Source organism: Epinephelus lanceolatus, chromosome 7 (assembly GCF_041903045.1).
Source record: "Epinephelus lanceolatus isolate andai-2023 chromosome 7, ASM4190304v1, whole genome shotgun sequence".
Lineage (NCBI taxonomy): Eukaryota > Metazoa > Chordata > Actinopteri > Perciformes > Serranidae > Epinephelus > Epinephelus lanceolatus.
This window is the reverse complement of record NC_135740.1, coordinates 41,515,489-41,529,783: the sequence shown is the minus strand read 5'-3', so window position 1 is coordinate 41,529,783 and position 14,295 is coordinate 41,515,489. Positions and strand designations below refer to the sequence as shown.

General features: G+C 39.9%; 1 protein-coding gene across 2 annotated transcripts in view; it reads left to right on the top strand.

Annotated features, from left to right (window-relative positions):
* The window catches only part of sec24b (SEC24 homolog B, COPII coat complex component), a 43,039-nt gene that overhangs the window by 21,577 nt on the left and 7,167 nt on the right, over window positions 1-14,295 (top strand). For both annotated transcript variants that reach the window (XM_078169565.1, XM_078169564.1), the window contains 13 exons: window positions 2,725-2,851; window positions 3,011-3,120; window positions 3,855-3,967; window positions 4,577-4,695; window positions 6,221-6,276; window positions 6,395-6,601; window positions 8,483-8,606; window positions 9,740-9,898; window positions 10,007-10,180; window positions 10,407-10,517; window positions 10,802-10,977; window positions 12,517-12,654; window positions 13,119-13,223. In XM_078169565.1, the coding sequence (XP_078025691.1) occupies window positions 2,725-2,851; window positions 3,011-3,120; window positions 3,855-3,967; window positions 4,577-4,695; window positions 6,221-6,276; window positions 6,395-6,601; window positions 8,483-8,606; window positions 9,740-9,898; window positions 10,007-10,180; window positions 10,407-10,517; window positions 10,802-10,977; window positions 12,517-12,654; window positions 13,119-13,223 (1,719 nt within the window). The remainder of the gene's footprint in view (window positions 1-2,724; window positions 2,852-3,010; window positions 3,121-3,854; window positions 3,968-4,576; window positions 4,696-6,220; window positions 6,277-6,394; window positions 6,602-8,482; window positions 8,607-9,739; window positions 9,899-10,006; window positions 10,181-10,406; window positions 10,518-10,801; window positions 10,978-12,516; window positions 12,655-13,118; window positions 13,224-14,295) is intronic.

The window sequence follows — 14,295 nt, the reverse complement described above, 5'->3', positions numbered from 1 at the left end:
AAACAGATTCAAAACAATGAAACTACCAAACTGTGCATCCACAGTCTCCTATGGACTAATGGATGTTTTGGTGGCTCAGGCTCAGCTGCTCAGTAGCTACGTCTTCCTTAGTGGACGACTGTAACGCCGCAGGTTTCACACTCACTTCGCACTACACCACTCGCCAATTTCACACCACACAACTCTGTGCTTTGTGATAATTTGTGTTTGAATTATAAAACAGACATTCGTTCTCTACAGTCCCACCGTTCACCTCTAAATCCTGCCCTCACCGATTATTTATTAAAAACAAAAACAGCTATGAATATGCTTTGCTTTAGCTCCACAACAAATGTGCTTTGTTTACAACCAATTCATAATCTGTGCCGGACAACCTCACTGTCAGGTTTGTTTTTTCTCAGAGAATAAATAGTTTATGTAACAGTACACAGTGCAGCTGTCTGGCGTACTAAAAAATTGTACATTTTCAAAGCCAAGTCAAGGAAAAAATAAATACGGATGCTCCTTCACCGTTTTATCTTAAGAAACTCAGGTCTCAGACGTTTGACTAGTTGCAACCAGAGGTTACACTAACCGAATTTTTCCCGTTTTCACATCCCTGTCCAGTTGGTGGTGTGTGCATATTTATTAGCTATTGTCCAGTCTTGTCTTTTGATTTTGAGTGCACAACCTTGTTATCTAGCTGGCTGCGGCCATCTCACTGGTTGCTTTATCACTACATACTGTTGTAAAATGTCTCGAGTGTTGAAGTTTGTTTGCATGATCAGTGTCTTTGCTCATCTTTTCTCTCCATGTCCTCAATAGTCCTTAATAAGCTTGTTCTGTATATTAATTATTAAAAGAATAACAATTAAATACTATTAAATATGTAATATCATTAAAAAAAGTCAAATTAAAATGGCGGGTAATAGGAGGTTATGATGGAATTTTTATGAGCTTGTCCATCAAGATGACCAACAATCACAAGCTCTGATTGCACCCATTTTCAAAGTAACCTTTTTTAAATCATGTAACTCTCTACTGTCACATCTATCCAGTTATTTAGGGCATCATCTTCTAGTCAGAGCTTTTTCCCTGCTGCCAGCAATGTACCCATTAAATATCTGTCAATACCTTTTGCTTCTGGGGAGATAAGCCTAAATGTTGAGGCCCAGACAAACCAAACCGACATAAAAATACCTAGTGGCGACGGATGCCGACTGTTGCATCACCTTACATTGCCCGTGTCTCAGCCAAAGAGTTGCACTTGAACTAGTCTCTATAAACAGACTCTACATTCAGTGAATTTAGAGTCTGTAGGCAAACCCCGGAGATCTTGCCTCTGGAAGAAAAGCGGAAGAGCCCTGGTTTCCAGTTGTAGGCTGTTTGTAGTCCGTGTGATATTGACCAATCACGTTTGAGCCGGCTGCAGTTGTTGCCAGGTTAAACGGTCCGTGCGGTGAAGTAACGAGGCGGAACATAATTGGCGTCACTGCAAACTCTGAGTATATATATATATATATATATATATATATATATATATATATATATATATATATATATATATATATATATGCACACACTCAGAGTTTGCAGTGACGCCAATTTTATATATATATATATATATATATATAAACGGAAGTCGGAAACAGAAATCCGCCTCCTCTGTCTGATCAAACCGGAATGCCAAAAAATCGGGGGTCTGCCACCAGAGGCTATATCGTCGTCTGCCGGAAGTCAGACGCCGAATACCGAATACATGGGTTCAGAGAATGCACTTGAACACACTACAAAGAACACAGCCAGCGGCCAACTAGCGCATACGCTCTGGGCCTGCTTGAGAGGAAATAACTCCACACCAGCAGACAGTGGTATTCTGTATTTATCATTCAAAAAGGAAAACAGAAAGACCGACAGGACGGATTCAAGATGCTAGTTAGCATGTTAGCTCATTAACAACACAACCTGATGTTGAAAGAACAAATTATATTTACTTTACGCCAGCAAACGGTGACATAGATTGTAAAGAACAGTTTCTGCCGAAGAGCTCAGTTTGTAAATAAAAAATCTTCCCTAATATAACAAGTTTGTTTTGATCTCATGCTGTCTTGGCTTCAGTCGTGTGTTTGCTGTCCTCACTTATGTTTCTCTTCACCGATGGACTCTGCTGGCACTGATGCCAATTTAACATGTTGATTTGGTGGAAAGGCTGTCAACAATGGCCAACTTGTGCCAGTGCTGTGGGGCACACTGTGAAGTGTAGGGCAACAGACACTCACTGGTGGCCTGGCCTGGTGTGTCATGGCCCTTATGGCTTTGAGATGGAAATATCACAATTTATCCAACACTGGGAATCACCATTATCATAGTGTGCCTTCATCAGAGGAGTGACAACAATGACTTCTATTATAAGGGAAAAAAGTATAAAAGTCTCAGGTGACCCTGGAACATCCGCAGACGTCCTTGAGAACACAGTCACAGAACAAAAGAGACAGAGAGAGAAAACAAAGTCCACAGTTCCACAGATTGATTCAACCACATTCCCCAAGAAGCAGAAACAAAGCTTCACTTCAGTCGTCTCTCGAGGCCCGAGCAGAGGAATGTTTTCAAAAAGGTCACGATTGAGACTAAACTTGAAAAGAAGCACAAAATGTAAAATGTTCAGCTCATAAGACACATTTGTACGTCCCCTCAGTATTTACTCTGTTTCCCCCCGCCCTGTCTTTTTTCCGTCTCCCTCTGCAGCAGTTACCGGTGATCACGTCGAACACGATAGTGCGCTGTCGCTCCTGTCGCACCTACATCAATCCCTTTGTCACCTTCCTGGACCAGCGCAGGTGGAAGTGCAACCTCTGTTATCGGGTCAATGATGGTATGAGTCCAGTCATGAGTCAGAAAATAATGTTATTGATTTCCTTTGCTGACATCTGTCCTATTTTCTGTATCCAGCCCTATAATTATTCCATTGTTCATTTGTGTCCCACATAGTTTTGCACATGTCACACTCACTCTCTGTCATCTTCTTGTTTAGTTCCAGATGAGTTTATGTACAACCCAGTCACCAGGTCGTATGGCGAGCCCCATAAGAGACCAGAGGTCCAAAACGCCACGGTGGAGTTCATCGCCTCCTCAGACTACATGGTGAGTTGTCTCTTCTTGTGTTGTACTCTATACTGTTACTAGAAAGAAGGGAATGATGTATGTAATTTACAATAATCCAGTTATCGCTATAAATGTACTGATTCTTTGTTAAAAACACACACCTACATGTAATAAAAAAACAGCACATAAACTACAATTTTATTGAGTATGAAAGCACATTAACTGTAAGTCTGACACTTCATGGTGATGAATCTCAAACCCAGGATCATTAGTCTGCACACTACATTAGTGCACCAAAGTAACCTGAACACAAATGACTCAGTACACCTCGTTGGCAGATGTCTGTGCTCTGCTGAGTGTTTTCTAGTTTTCTGTTTAGTCAAATTATTTCCTGATGATTTTGTTTTTTGCTGTGGCATTGTTTCAGTATCGACATATTTCAGCAGGTGTCACTTTGAAAGCACAATTTTGGTATCATGTCAACACTAGTGTCCACTGTCCCGAAACTTTCGGTTGTTCTTGTGGACTTTTGAATGTTCATGTAGTGTGAGTGTGTGTCCACTAGAGGGCAGTCTTGTCTTGGTGCAACACATCTGGAGGCAGGGCTGTTCCTACTGTGTGAACTTTAACATAAAAGAGAGGGATACTTAACTAGACTCAAAATTTTAGACCTGTAACATAATTTTCTGACTCTATCAGCTGTTTTAAGACTCTATCAAAGTCACTCCATCCCCACTAATCATGTGTGTTTGTTTCACCTCTTGTGTGCTCAGTTGCGGCCCCCTCAGCCAGCTGCCTACCTGTTTGTCCTCGATGTGTCTCACAATGCTGTGGAAGCAGGCTACCTGAAGTACTTCTGTGAATCACTTCTCGAGAACCTTGATAAGTGAGTGTTGTTGATAATGCAGTGCAATAAACGTATAAATCTGGCTGCCTTATGAGTTTATCAATGCTCTAAATCTAATCTAAATTATTAACCATAACAAACTTATTATCAGTATTTATTGATATAGTTTTTTGAAAATAAGCAGATGGTTACAAGCGGCTGTCACATCCAGTTCTCTGGAAACGTTTTTTGGGGGGGTTCCACCCAGAGTTGCAACGGTGTATGATTTTCACGCAACGATAACCATCTCAGAAAATTTCACAGCATCACAGGCTTAAACAATTATTATTATTATTATGAGGCCCAATGACCCTTAAAGGAATGAAACTGAAGGTTATTTTTGGTTGTAAAAATGATTTGTAAGTATAATAGAAACTTGAAAGTATTTCTTTAATGGACGCATGTGCAGAAAGTCTCCCTTTGGGAAATAACTAAAATAAATGTGAGATTCTCCATCCAGCTGCATTTTTTTTTTTTTTGCATTATCTTAGATAAGCAAATACACAGTATGATAACTGTCAACTTTCATATCATTGTATATCTTAAAATGCTGCTGCAACCCTATATCCACCTTAACCTGTTCTGACAAAGGGTTGTTTTGTGTTCCAGGTTGCCCGGGGATACACGCACCAGGGTGGGCTTCCTCACCTTTGACAACACCATCCACTTCTATAACCTCCAGGAGGGACTGTCCCAGCCACAGATGCTGGTGGTGTCGGACATAGACGGTACATCTTCCCACAGAAATCAGACTTAAGATTGTATGTGCTTGTTTTTTAGCCATTAATAGTTGGTGGCAGCTGTTTACGATATACACTGAGGATCACGCAATCAGTGTGCTTTGTTAAATTATCAGTGTCATTTTACCATACTGTTCATTTTACACCGACATCAATGTGTTCTACTTGGAAAGAGAATATTTTAACTTTTAGTGTGTATTTCCATCAGAAGTTTTGTCTTAAATTTCATTGATAGTGGTATAAAAAGGTCTTTATAAAGTGTGTCTTGAGAGCTAATTAAATGAGAATCATAACAAACGGTGCTGAGAAAAGATATAAAAGCTTATCGAGTAAATGATAAATGATAATAGTAAAGTAGTCAAAAGGATGGAGTGCTTCTTGGATGCACAAAGGTTTTACATAAGCAGAAAAAATAGAAGTTATAAAAGTTATAGTGAGTACCATTTCAGTACAGCAGAATTCTAACTCAGAATGAAAGTCTTCATATCTACGTTTTTACACCCTGTTGAAACTAGAGAAATTATTATTTTTCTCCCAAATGAATCTCATTTTTTTAGGGAAGATGCTTAATAACTCATGGCACTTTGCACAAACATCAGAACTGGTGATAAATTAGATTTCTTTTTGGTTCTTGTGCTCAGTTTCAAAGAAAAATTCAGTAGTGCCCCTTACTGAATTTCAATGAAGTAGCCCCTGAAGCTGGCTTAACTTAGGTGTACAAAACTTGACGTACAAAAAAGTCTCTTGGCACTATACCCTAAACCCTACAGGAAGTCAGCCATTTTGAATTTATTGTGCAGTTTTTGTGCATTTTTGGCTGTTTCCAGGGGTTGTACTTTAACAAACTCCTCCTAGAAATTTGATCGGATCGTGTTCAGATTTTATCTGTACCATCTAAAAACTTGACATGAAAAGTTGCCAAAAGCTTGAGTTTTCATCGAACCATGTGACCGTGGCGACACATTAAATTTCCATGATTCATCATGAAACAGGAAGTGGTTTGTAACTCCAAGGGACATGGTCCGATCTGCTTCACATGTTTGATGACACTCCCGCCCTGAACACATCTGTATGCTAATGATTAGTTGCAGCATCTGACTTTCACAGAAATGAACAGCCGCGTCCCACCAGGACCTCCGACGTGCACAAATGTGCAAGGGCACAGAGACATGTATCCCTGTCCATTTCCTGTTATTTACTAACATATTGGAATGTAGCCTGGTAATTAACATATAGCTGAGCAAGTTATTCATGTGGGTCATGAAGAGACAGGATGATTTACACTAATTTTTTTAAATTTAGACAAAGGATGAATTACAAATTTTCATGATTTATCCCTCACCTAATGATGTCTGTAATTATTTTAAAGATGTCGTTAATTTAAAGTAAAACCCTATCCACATCTTTACAATAATGTAAAAAAAAATCAGATTCTATAATGCTGCTTGTCTTGTGATAAATTGCCATAAATATTTTTGCTGTGATCCGGACATCTGTTTTTTGTTACTTCCAGACATCTTCATCCCGTCTCATGACAGTCTAATGGTGAACCTGAAGGAAAGCAAAGAGGTACAACCTTTTTTTTATGGAAACATCAACAGCTACAGTAACACCTTTCCTCATTATTATCTCATTATTTCCTCAGTCCCCTCTCTCAGTTTCATTTCTCCCTCCTTCCCTCCTCCAGCTGGTGAAGGACCTGCTGACGTCGCTGCCTGGCATGTTCAGCCAGAGCAGGGAGACCCACAGCGCCCTCGGCCCGGCGTTACAAGCCGCCTTCAAGCTGATGTCGCCCACTGGGGGGCGTGTCTCGGTGTTTCAGACCCAGCTGCCGACGCTGGGTGCCGGTTCACTGCAGTCGAGGGAAGACCCCAACCAGCGCTCCAGCACTAAGGTATGAATGAGAGGGTGTTTATGGTTTTGTAAGCACTTAATCACAGTTTTAATGAATTTCTTTTTTGATGTGGTAAAGTTTGAGTTTCTGTTGCTGCTGCTATTTAGCATGTTTTTAGATTTTTACCTCCATTTTTTTCACCATTTTACCAGCCAACTACATTTTTGGAATATTTCAAGCCAAAAAAGGTCACAGGGTCACTTTCTTAGATCAGTTAAAAGGTTATTCTCTTAAAAATATCAATGATACTGTGAAAAGTAAACAATTCTTTAGTTTTATTTTTTAAATTTGGTAACAGTGTTGACGTGGTGTGCTTGTCCCCACGGTCAGTTTTATAAAACATCAAAAATGACACATTAGAAATGCGAGGAATTTACTTCTCTTTGAGTTGTCATCTTCATGACAGTGATATAACACAGCCTCCTATAACTTCCTGTCACTTGTGGAATTCACCATTATTTTGCAAGGGTTTTAGGTAAGGGTAACGGGGATGAAGTGAATTAAGAGGACATCAATAAATGTGTACGTTGCAAATGATTTCCAGGAAGTTACAGTATGTAATATTTCATAGTAAATTACATTATTACATTATCACCTCACAGGCTTTTACTGAGAGATTTAACCAAATTCAGAATTTATTTGTGAAATTCATGCAGGTAAATATAAGTAATAGTAATTTACATAAGTATACTTCAGGCAGGAATAACTACTGTGAGATCACAGTATGTCAGTTTTCAACGATTTACTGTAAAAATGACAGTAATTTACTGTGAGAGTAAAGCAACAAGTAGCCACTAACTTCCTGTAAATGTACAGTCAAACGTTTTACTGTGAACATTTATTTATTAATCCTAGAGGGAAAATTAATCTTTTTCCACTCTGTTGTCAGTGCTCGGGGGTAGAGCAGGTCATCCACTAATCAGAAGATCAGTGGTTCAATCCCCCAAGATAGATACTGAAAGATACTGAACCCCAAATTGCTCCCGATGATGCTTCCATTGGTGTGTGAGTGTGTTAAAAACTGAGCAGCAGGTGGCACCTTGTATGGTAGCTTTGGCCACCAGTGTGTGAATGTGTGTGTGAATGTGTGTGAATGTTGCTCATAGTGTGAAAAAGCGCTTTGAGTGGTCGGATGACTAGAAAGTGATATTTTATTATATTTATTTTTAAATTCAGCATTTAATTGTTTTCATAGAAATCTCAACGCTGATTGTTTGAAGAAGAACAAAAGGCACTGGTTTGATACAATGACCCAGAACACGACCTCTAAATATTGGTGTTTCCTAGTTCCCTGTGATGGAATACAGCAGGAGAGCGGCTCTTCTCAGCCCCCCGCTGTGTGGATTTATACTTATTGTCTTGGCAGTGCTGTGTTGTTTTTATACTCCTGCCACAACTCACTTTGTAGAGCAGGAGCACTCATGATGGATGCTGAGCTAGCCTCTGTGTTTTCGTTCTCCCAAAACTGTGATTTATTGATCTGCATCATCTGTGTTCTATTTTTGATCTAAATAAACTGCCAAGAAGTTTCAGAAGTGGCGTCCAAACATCATGAATTATGCAAACTAAGAACAGATGTGGGACGCTCTCAGGGAAAGTGATTTTTTTTGCTTTGACCTCTCTGTTTTCTGTGCCGTCATGAGGATTCGGGGCTGACAGATAACATGGAAATGAAAGAAAACATAATCTTGACTCAGTCTGCATCCGTTTCATATCAAACATCATTTAGCAGACATGTTAATCAATACAAATATGACACACGTGTATCTAATGTCACAGGAGGCTTTAGGGGAAAACTTCCCAAAGCTGTTGGTGATGATTTCTTCCTCGACAGAGTGGAACAGGAGGATTTCTCTCTGTAATCAGTCTTTATGTTTCCAGGGAGTTCAGCACCTCGGCCCAGCCACAGACTTCTATAAGAAACTTGCACTGGACTGCTCAGGGCAACAAATCGGGGTGGATCTGTTCCTGCTCAGCTCCCAGTACGCTGACCTCGCCTCGCTGGGTAAGAACACACCAACATTTCAGGCTCAACCTCAATCAATTGATCAAACTTATTGATATAGCACCTTTTATACAGGTAAATGCAGTTTTAGTGCTTCAAAGATGATTGACAAGCCGATAACAAGACAGAACAGTTGTAAAGCGTAAAAATAACAAAAAAGTCAAAAACAGTTGAACAATTTAAGGCCAATGCATGAATTATTGTAATAGTAATGGTAGTAAAACAGTGTGAAATAAAAACTAGATTGTAGAATCAGTAAAAATACATTAAAACGACAAAATAAGAATAAAAATTATGACAATGAAATAAATAAATGAATTAAAATTATTATGAATTATAAGAAATATTAAAAACAATAAAATAGACTTAAAATCTGTAACAATAATTAAAATAAAAAGCCAGACAAAACTAGATAGAATAGGTTTAAAAGACAAATCTAAACAAATTAATAAGAGGGATGAAAAAAAATAGATTAAAAAAATGTGAATAAATATAAATAAGAAATAAATATAAAAGATAAATGATATAAATAACGATAATATAAATAAATTACAATAAGAATAGAACTGTGAATAGAGCCATAAACCTTACCATCCAGCAGCATGAACATGGGCCTTGATCACTCCAACAGTTTCCTGTCAGGTCACCTAATCGTTCATCACTAGGCATGAAAAGAATAGAATAAAATAAAAATCAAATAGAATAAAAAAAGAGTAGAAATTTAGAACATAGATACAAAAAGTGAGTGAATAAAATAACGTGTCTATAAACCATTCTTAGTAAAAGGCCTGGCTGAATAGGTAGGATTTAAGTTTACATTTAAAGATTTCAACACTTGTGCTCTCACATCCTCAGGCAGACTGCAGAATGCATCGTCCAAGTTTATTGCAGCTTCACTTCTCAGAGAACACAGGATAGAAACTTTTCAGAGCCACATTTCAAGTCCACAGAAAGTGAGAATGTCATACTCAGAAATAAATTTACCAGAGAGTATTCCATTTAATCGTAATGCTAACATTAACATGCTAAAATTAACTGAGGATTTTATTTTGGGACTTTTCTTGGAGCATGACAGAACAGCTTGTAGTCCTTGAATATTGAAATATACTTTTCTTCCTCCTCTTCTTCCTCAGCATGTATCTCCAAATATTCAGCGGGCAGCATCTTTTATTACCCCTCCTTCCATTACATCCACAACCCGGCTCAACTGGAGAAGTTCCAGAAAGATCTGGAGCGCTACCTCACCAGGAAGATCGGCTTCGAGGCGGTCATGAGAATACGATGCACTAAAGGTAACTGAGTGCCTGGACTCACGCGCACACACACACACACACACACACAGAAAGAAGCTCCATTTTCAAGTGTTGTCTCTACATTTTCCGTCCTCTTCCTGCCTTTAGGTTTATCCATCCACACATTCCACGGTAACTTCTTTGTGCGCTCCACCGACCTGCTGTCCCTGGCCAATGTGAACCCAGACTCTGCCTTTGCTGTCCAGATGTCCATTGAAGACTCTCTGGCGGACTCGTCTCTGGCCTGCTTCCAGGCTGCTCTGCTCTACACCTCCAGTAAAGGTACGCACACACATTAAGGCTACCTTTACACTGCATGCAACAGTGCTCAATTCAGATGTTTGGTGAGGTTTTATTTTCTAAATGTGGCCAGTATCAGATCCCATTAGACCAGGAGTTGTGGGATTGTGACGTGACGTATAATTTCATTGGATTAATAAATGTTTTTTACAAATATTTGTATGTTCACACGTGACCCTTGCGATTTCTCATCCCTTTATTCTGACAGGAAAAAGGCGAATCCGGGTGCACACTCTGTGTCTACCGGTGGTCAACCAGCTGAGTGATGTGTACGCTGGAGCTGATGTTCAGGCCATCACGTGTCTGCTAGCTGACATGGGTGAGTGTCGCATAAACCCTTAGCTGTCATATTCTTCTTAAATTCATTACTCTAACTTTTTGTCCATGTGTAAATAAATACTACAGGGATTAATGGAGCATAATGAGAATCGGTAGAGCAGAAAAGTTCTCCTGGCAGATAGAAATGTAACTAAATTTGTAGAAACATAAAATAATTTGTCCTCATGACACAAGTGTTTCACCGCCTTTTCAGAAACACACTAACATGTTGTGCTGTTTGCTGTAAAACTCTATAATCTAATCTTATATTTTTCCATATTTCAGCTATCGACCGGTCGATAACGTCCAACCTGTCAGACGCTCGTGACGCCCTGACGAATGCGGTGGTGGACCTGGTGAGCGCCTACAAGAGCAACGTGTCCAACCTGCAGCAGTCGGGCCTCGTCCTCCCTGCTTCCATGTGCCTCTTCCCCGTTTACATCCTTGCTCTGCTCAAACAGGTGTGGCTGTCAGTACACACACACATTAATTTTTTAGCTTTAGACACACATACGATGAAAAACACCTATAGAGACCCAGATATACAAAACTGTCAGAGGTCGTACAGGAAACACACACACACACACATTCCATAGTAACACCCAGTAATCCGCCCCTCCATCAGTATTACACAACCTTACTCATGATTTTACATCATCACCACCCCTCCCTCTACACACACACACTAATAAATGCAGAGTTTTCAGTCACACAGACTCTCTATATGTTCAGTGACTGTATTCATCCACCCAGGACTTGTTCCTTCATACATCCAGGGTGTGTCCACAGACACTCACACACTCTGCGTCATCTGAGACAAATACCCCCACAGGTCTGACCACACCAGTTTACACCCTAAACATTTAAAACACTGTGTCATGATTAATAACTCAGAGTCATCAGGACTGTTTACTGTCACAGTTTAATCCACCTTCATCAAACTGTAATGATACTCAGTCGGTATTTTGAAGTGCTTGAACAGTCAAATAAAAACTCTCCGAGTAATTCACTTCAGCTGCTGATAGCACCACGAATTGTACATCACTTGCATCTGCTGTTTGCTCTGTTTCAAGATCCAATTCACATAAGGTATTATATACTACTGCTCATGATATTACAGCTCAAACACGCCTATAAGTTTTCCAGTTGTGTGCAATTTTCCCTTTTTTGTCTGATTGCAATTATCCATGTGGCAAAGTATAAATTGCCACCTGAGAATTATAAGGTCCTCTCTGTGTTCTGAGCAGATAAATAGAGCTTTAAAGTTTTTGCGTTTCAAGTAAAACAAACGTTGAAGAAGAGTACACTTGCAAGATAAATGTGACACTTTCTAATGTCACAATGGAGGGACAACTACGCAGGTTGATTTTAGCGCTGCTCATCGTGGACTATATTGCTGTCATTGTTCATTTTAGTCAAACCATACAGTTTGAAAACGAGGCGCGGCTCCAACTAGAAAACAATGTTTTGATGCATTGGATGTGCTGAATGTGCATATTAAGGCAGTACAGGAGGAGGTGCACATTAATAATCCTCCAGGACTGTAACATGCTCATGTTTAACCCAAACAATGTGTCATGTGACTGCAGTTACTTCACATCCAGGTCAGAACACCTTCTCACCACAAATGAACCGCACCAGAGTTCATTTGTAACCGGACCGAGACCTTCTTGAAGAGATGGTCTCGGTCCGGTTACAAACGAATTCTGGTGCAGTTGTGAGTGTGATTGCTGTGTTCACACCTGCTCAAATGAACTGCACTGAAGGGGCAAAGAAATTGAGTTCGAGTGAACCGAACCAGATGTTTAAATCCTTAAGTGACTGATCACAAAATCCATTCAGAGGCAGTAAATGAGAGCTGAGCTTTTATTATGTCCGACAGTCAGAACCTGCAGTATCAGTAACTTATAGTAAACTGTGTCGTTATGCAGCTCCTGAGCATGAAGTGACTGAGAAGCAGCATCAAAAAGCACTTTAAAAAGATTTTCATTTCTTTGCAGAAAGCCTTGCGGACAGGCACCAGCACGCGGCTGGACGAGCGGGTCTTCGCCATGTGTGAGTTCAAGACGCAGCCGCTGCAGCAGCTGATGCGAATGGTTCATCCTGACCTTTACCGGCTGGACAACATGTCTGACCAGGTAGGACGCAGACGTGACTGAGCCAGGTTATTTTTGGGTGACGAGCTAATTTATTATTTAAAAGTGTGGGACAAAAAAAAACTTCTTAACAGTTTTTATCGCCTTTAATAATTAATGAAGATTTATTATTTATATAAATTGAAAACCTGTTTTCTAGTAACAAATTTACCTGTAGACCTTTGGAGCTGTGAGTGTGGAGTATAATAAATCTACTCTATATATAGACAGACTTTATTGTCTTTGTACAGTGAACAATAAAATTAGGAGCACTGCTTCTGATCCACAACAAGAAGCCAACTTGAGCAAACAAACATCCGCAGATGAGAACACTAGAATTTATTTATTGCACTAGAGTTAATGTAATTATTGCACTTGAACTTCCTGCTCTGTACACTCACTGCACTTGGGAACAAACTGGAGTGTCCTCCAACTAATTCATTGCATTATTTGTGGCTCTCCTGCAGGGGGCGCTCCATCTGAACGACACAGTGGTTCCCCAGCCTCATCTGCTCCACCTGTCTGCTGAGAGGGTGAGCAGAGATGGAGCTTTCCTCATGGACTGTGGCAACGTAAGCTCTCACTGTTATTTATTGCTAACACTCGACAGAGCCATAGTTCTTTAAGGGTTTTCCACTGAATGTCAGAGATGATGGTTTTTCTTTGTGTACCATAAATCTGTCTGATTGTTTTGTTTCCTTTAACAAGTGTTGAGAATTGTGCACTCCTGAAAACATTTCAGGAAGGATGTAGAAAGGAAAAGTGATGGCTTGGGGGAGGAGTGGTTTAGCCTTTGTGTGGATATTTATTGTGTCATTACCAACAGCAGCCTTGCATTGAATTTTAATGTCACATGATTTACTTTAAGGGGACTTTCAACCCCGACAGAAGTAATGTACAGAGAAGACACTAAATAATTAATTTTCTGACAAGAAATAATTTAATCTAAAGATACTCAATCTCAGTTATGAACAGTTATATCCCTGGTTGGCAGCTGTAGGTATTAGAAATATTTCAGAAAAAAGAAATGAGGTGTTACTCTGTTTCTTAATGGTCTTGAAAACCCAATATTTAACTTACAAAGAGGGCTACACCCTAACTATATTCATATGAGTGTTCAACTTGTAATAAACAATCCCCAGTGGTTCAGACTACATGATATTTTGATTATAGAGTCATGAAATCTTGCCGTGACTTGGCTGAGACAAATGACAGACTATATGTTGGTCCACGACCACTTGTCAGAGCTTGATGTCTTTCACAATGTCTGATGTCACTGGCAAGGAGGTGCCAGGGACTGACTATCAGGAACAAGAATGCAAACAAACAATAGGGTTGTCTGTGTTTCTGGCTGTGTTGGAGCACCAGCAACATCGTTGTCTGTCTCATCCTTTCTTTCTCACTTTGCCATGTTTACTGTTAAAGAGCGCTTTTCCTTCTTACATCCACGCCTGCCTTTTCTCTCATTGGATCTGTTGCTCATTGTGCGTACCGCTGAGCGTGTAATCTCCAGGATAGAACCAGAGTCTCTGGGTTTTTAAGTTCTAATTCTGCTAAAGCAGGGAGAGCTCCGGGTCGCTGCGACTATGGGCACCGCCATCATTTCTTATTCAGTCTGTGTCAGATTTTTGCCTAGTCGCGAAC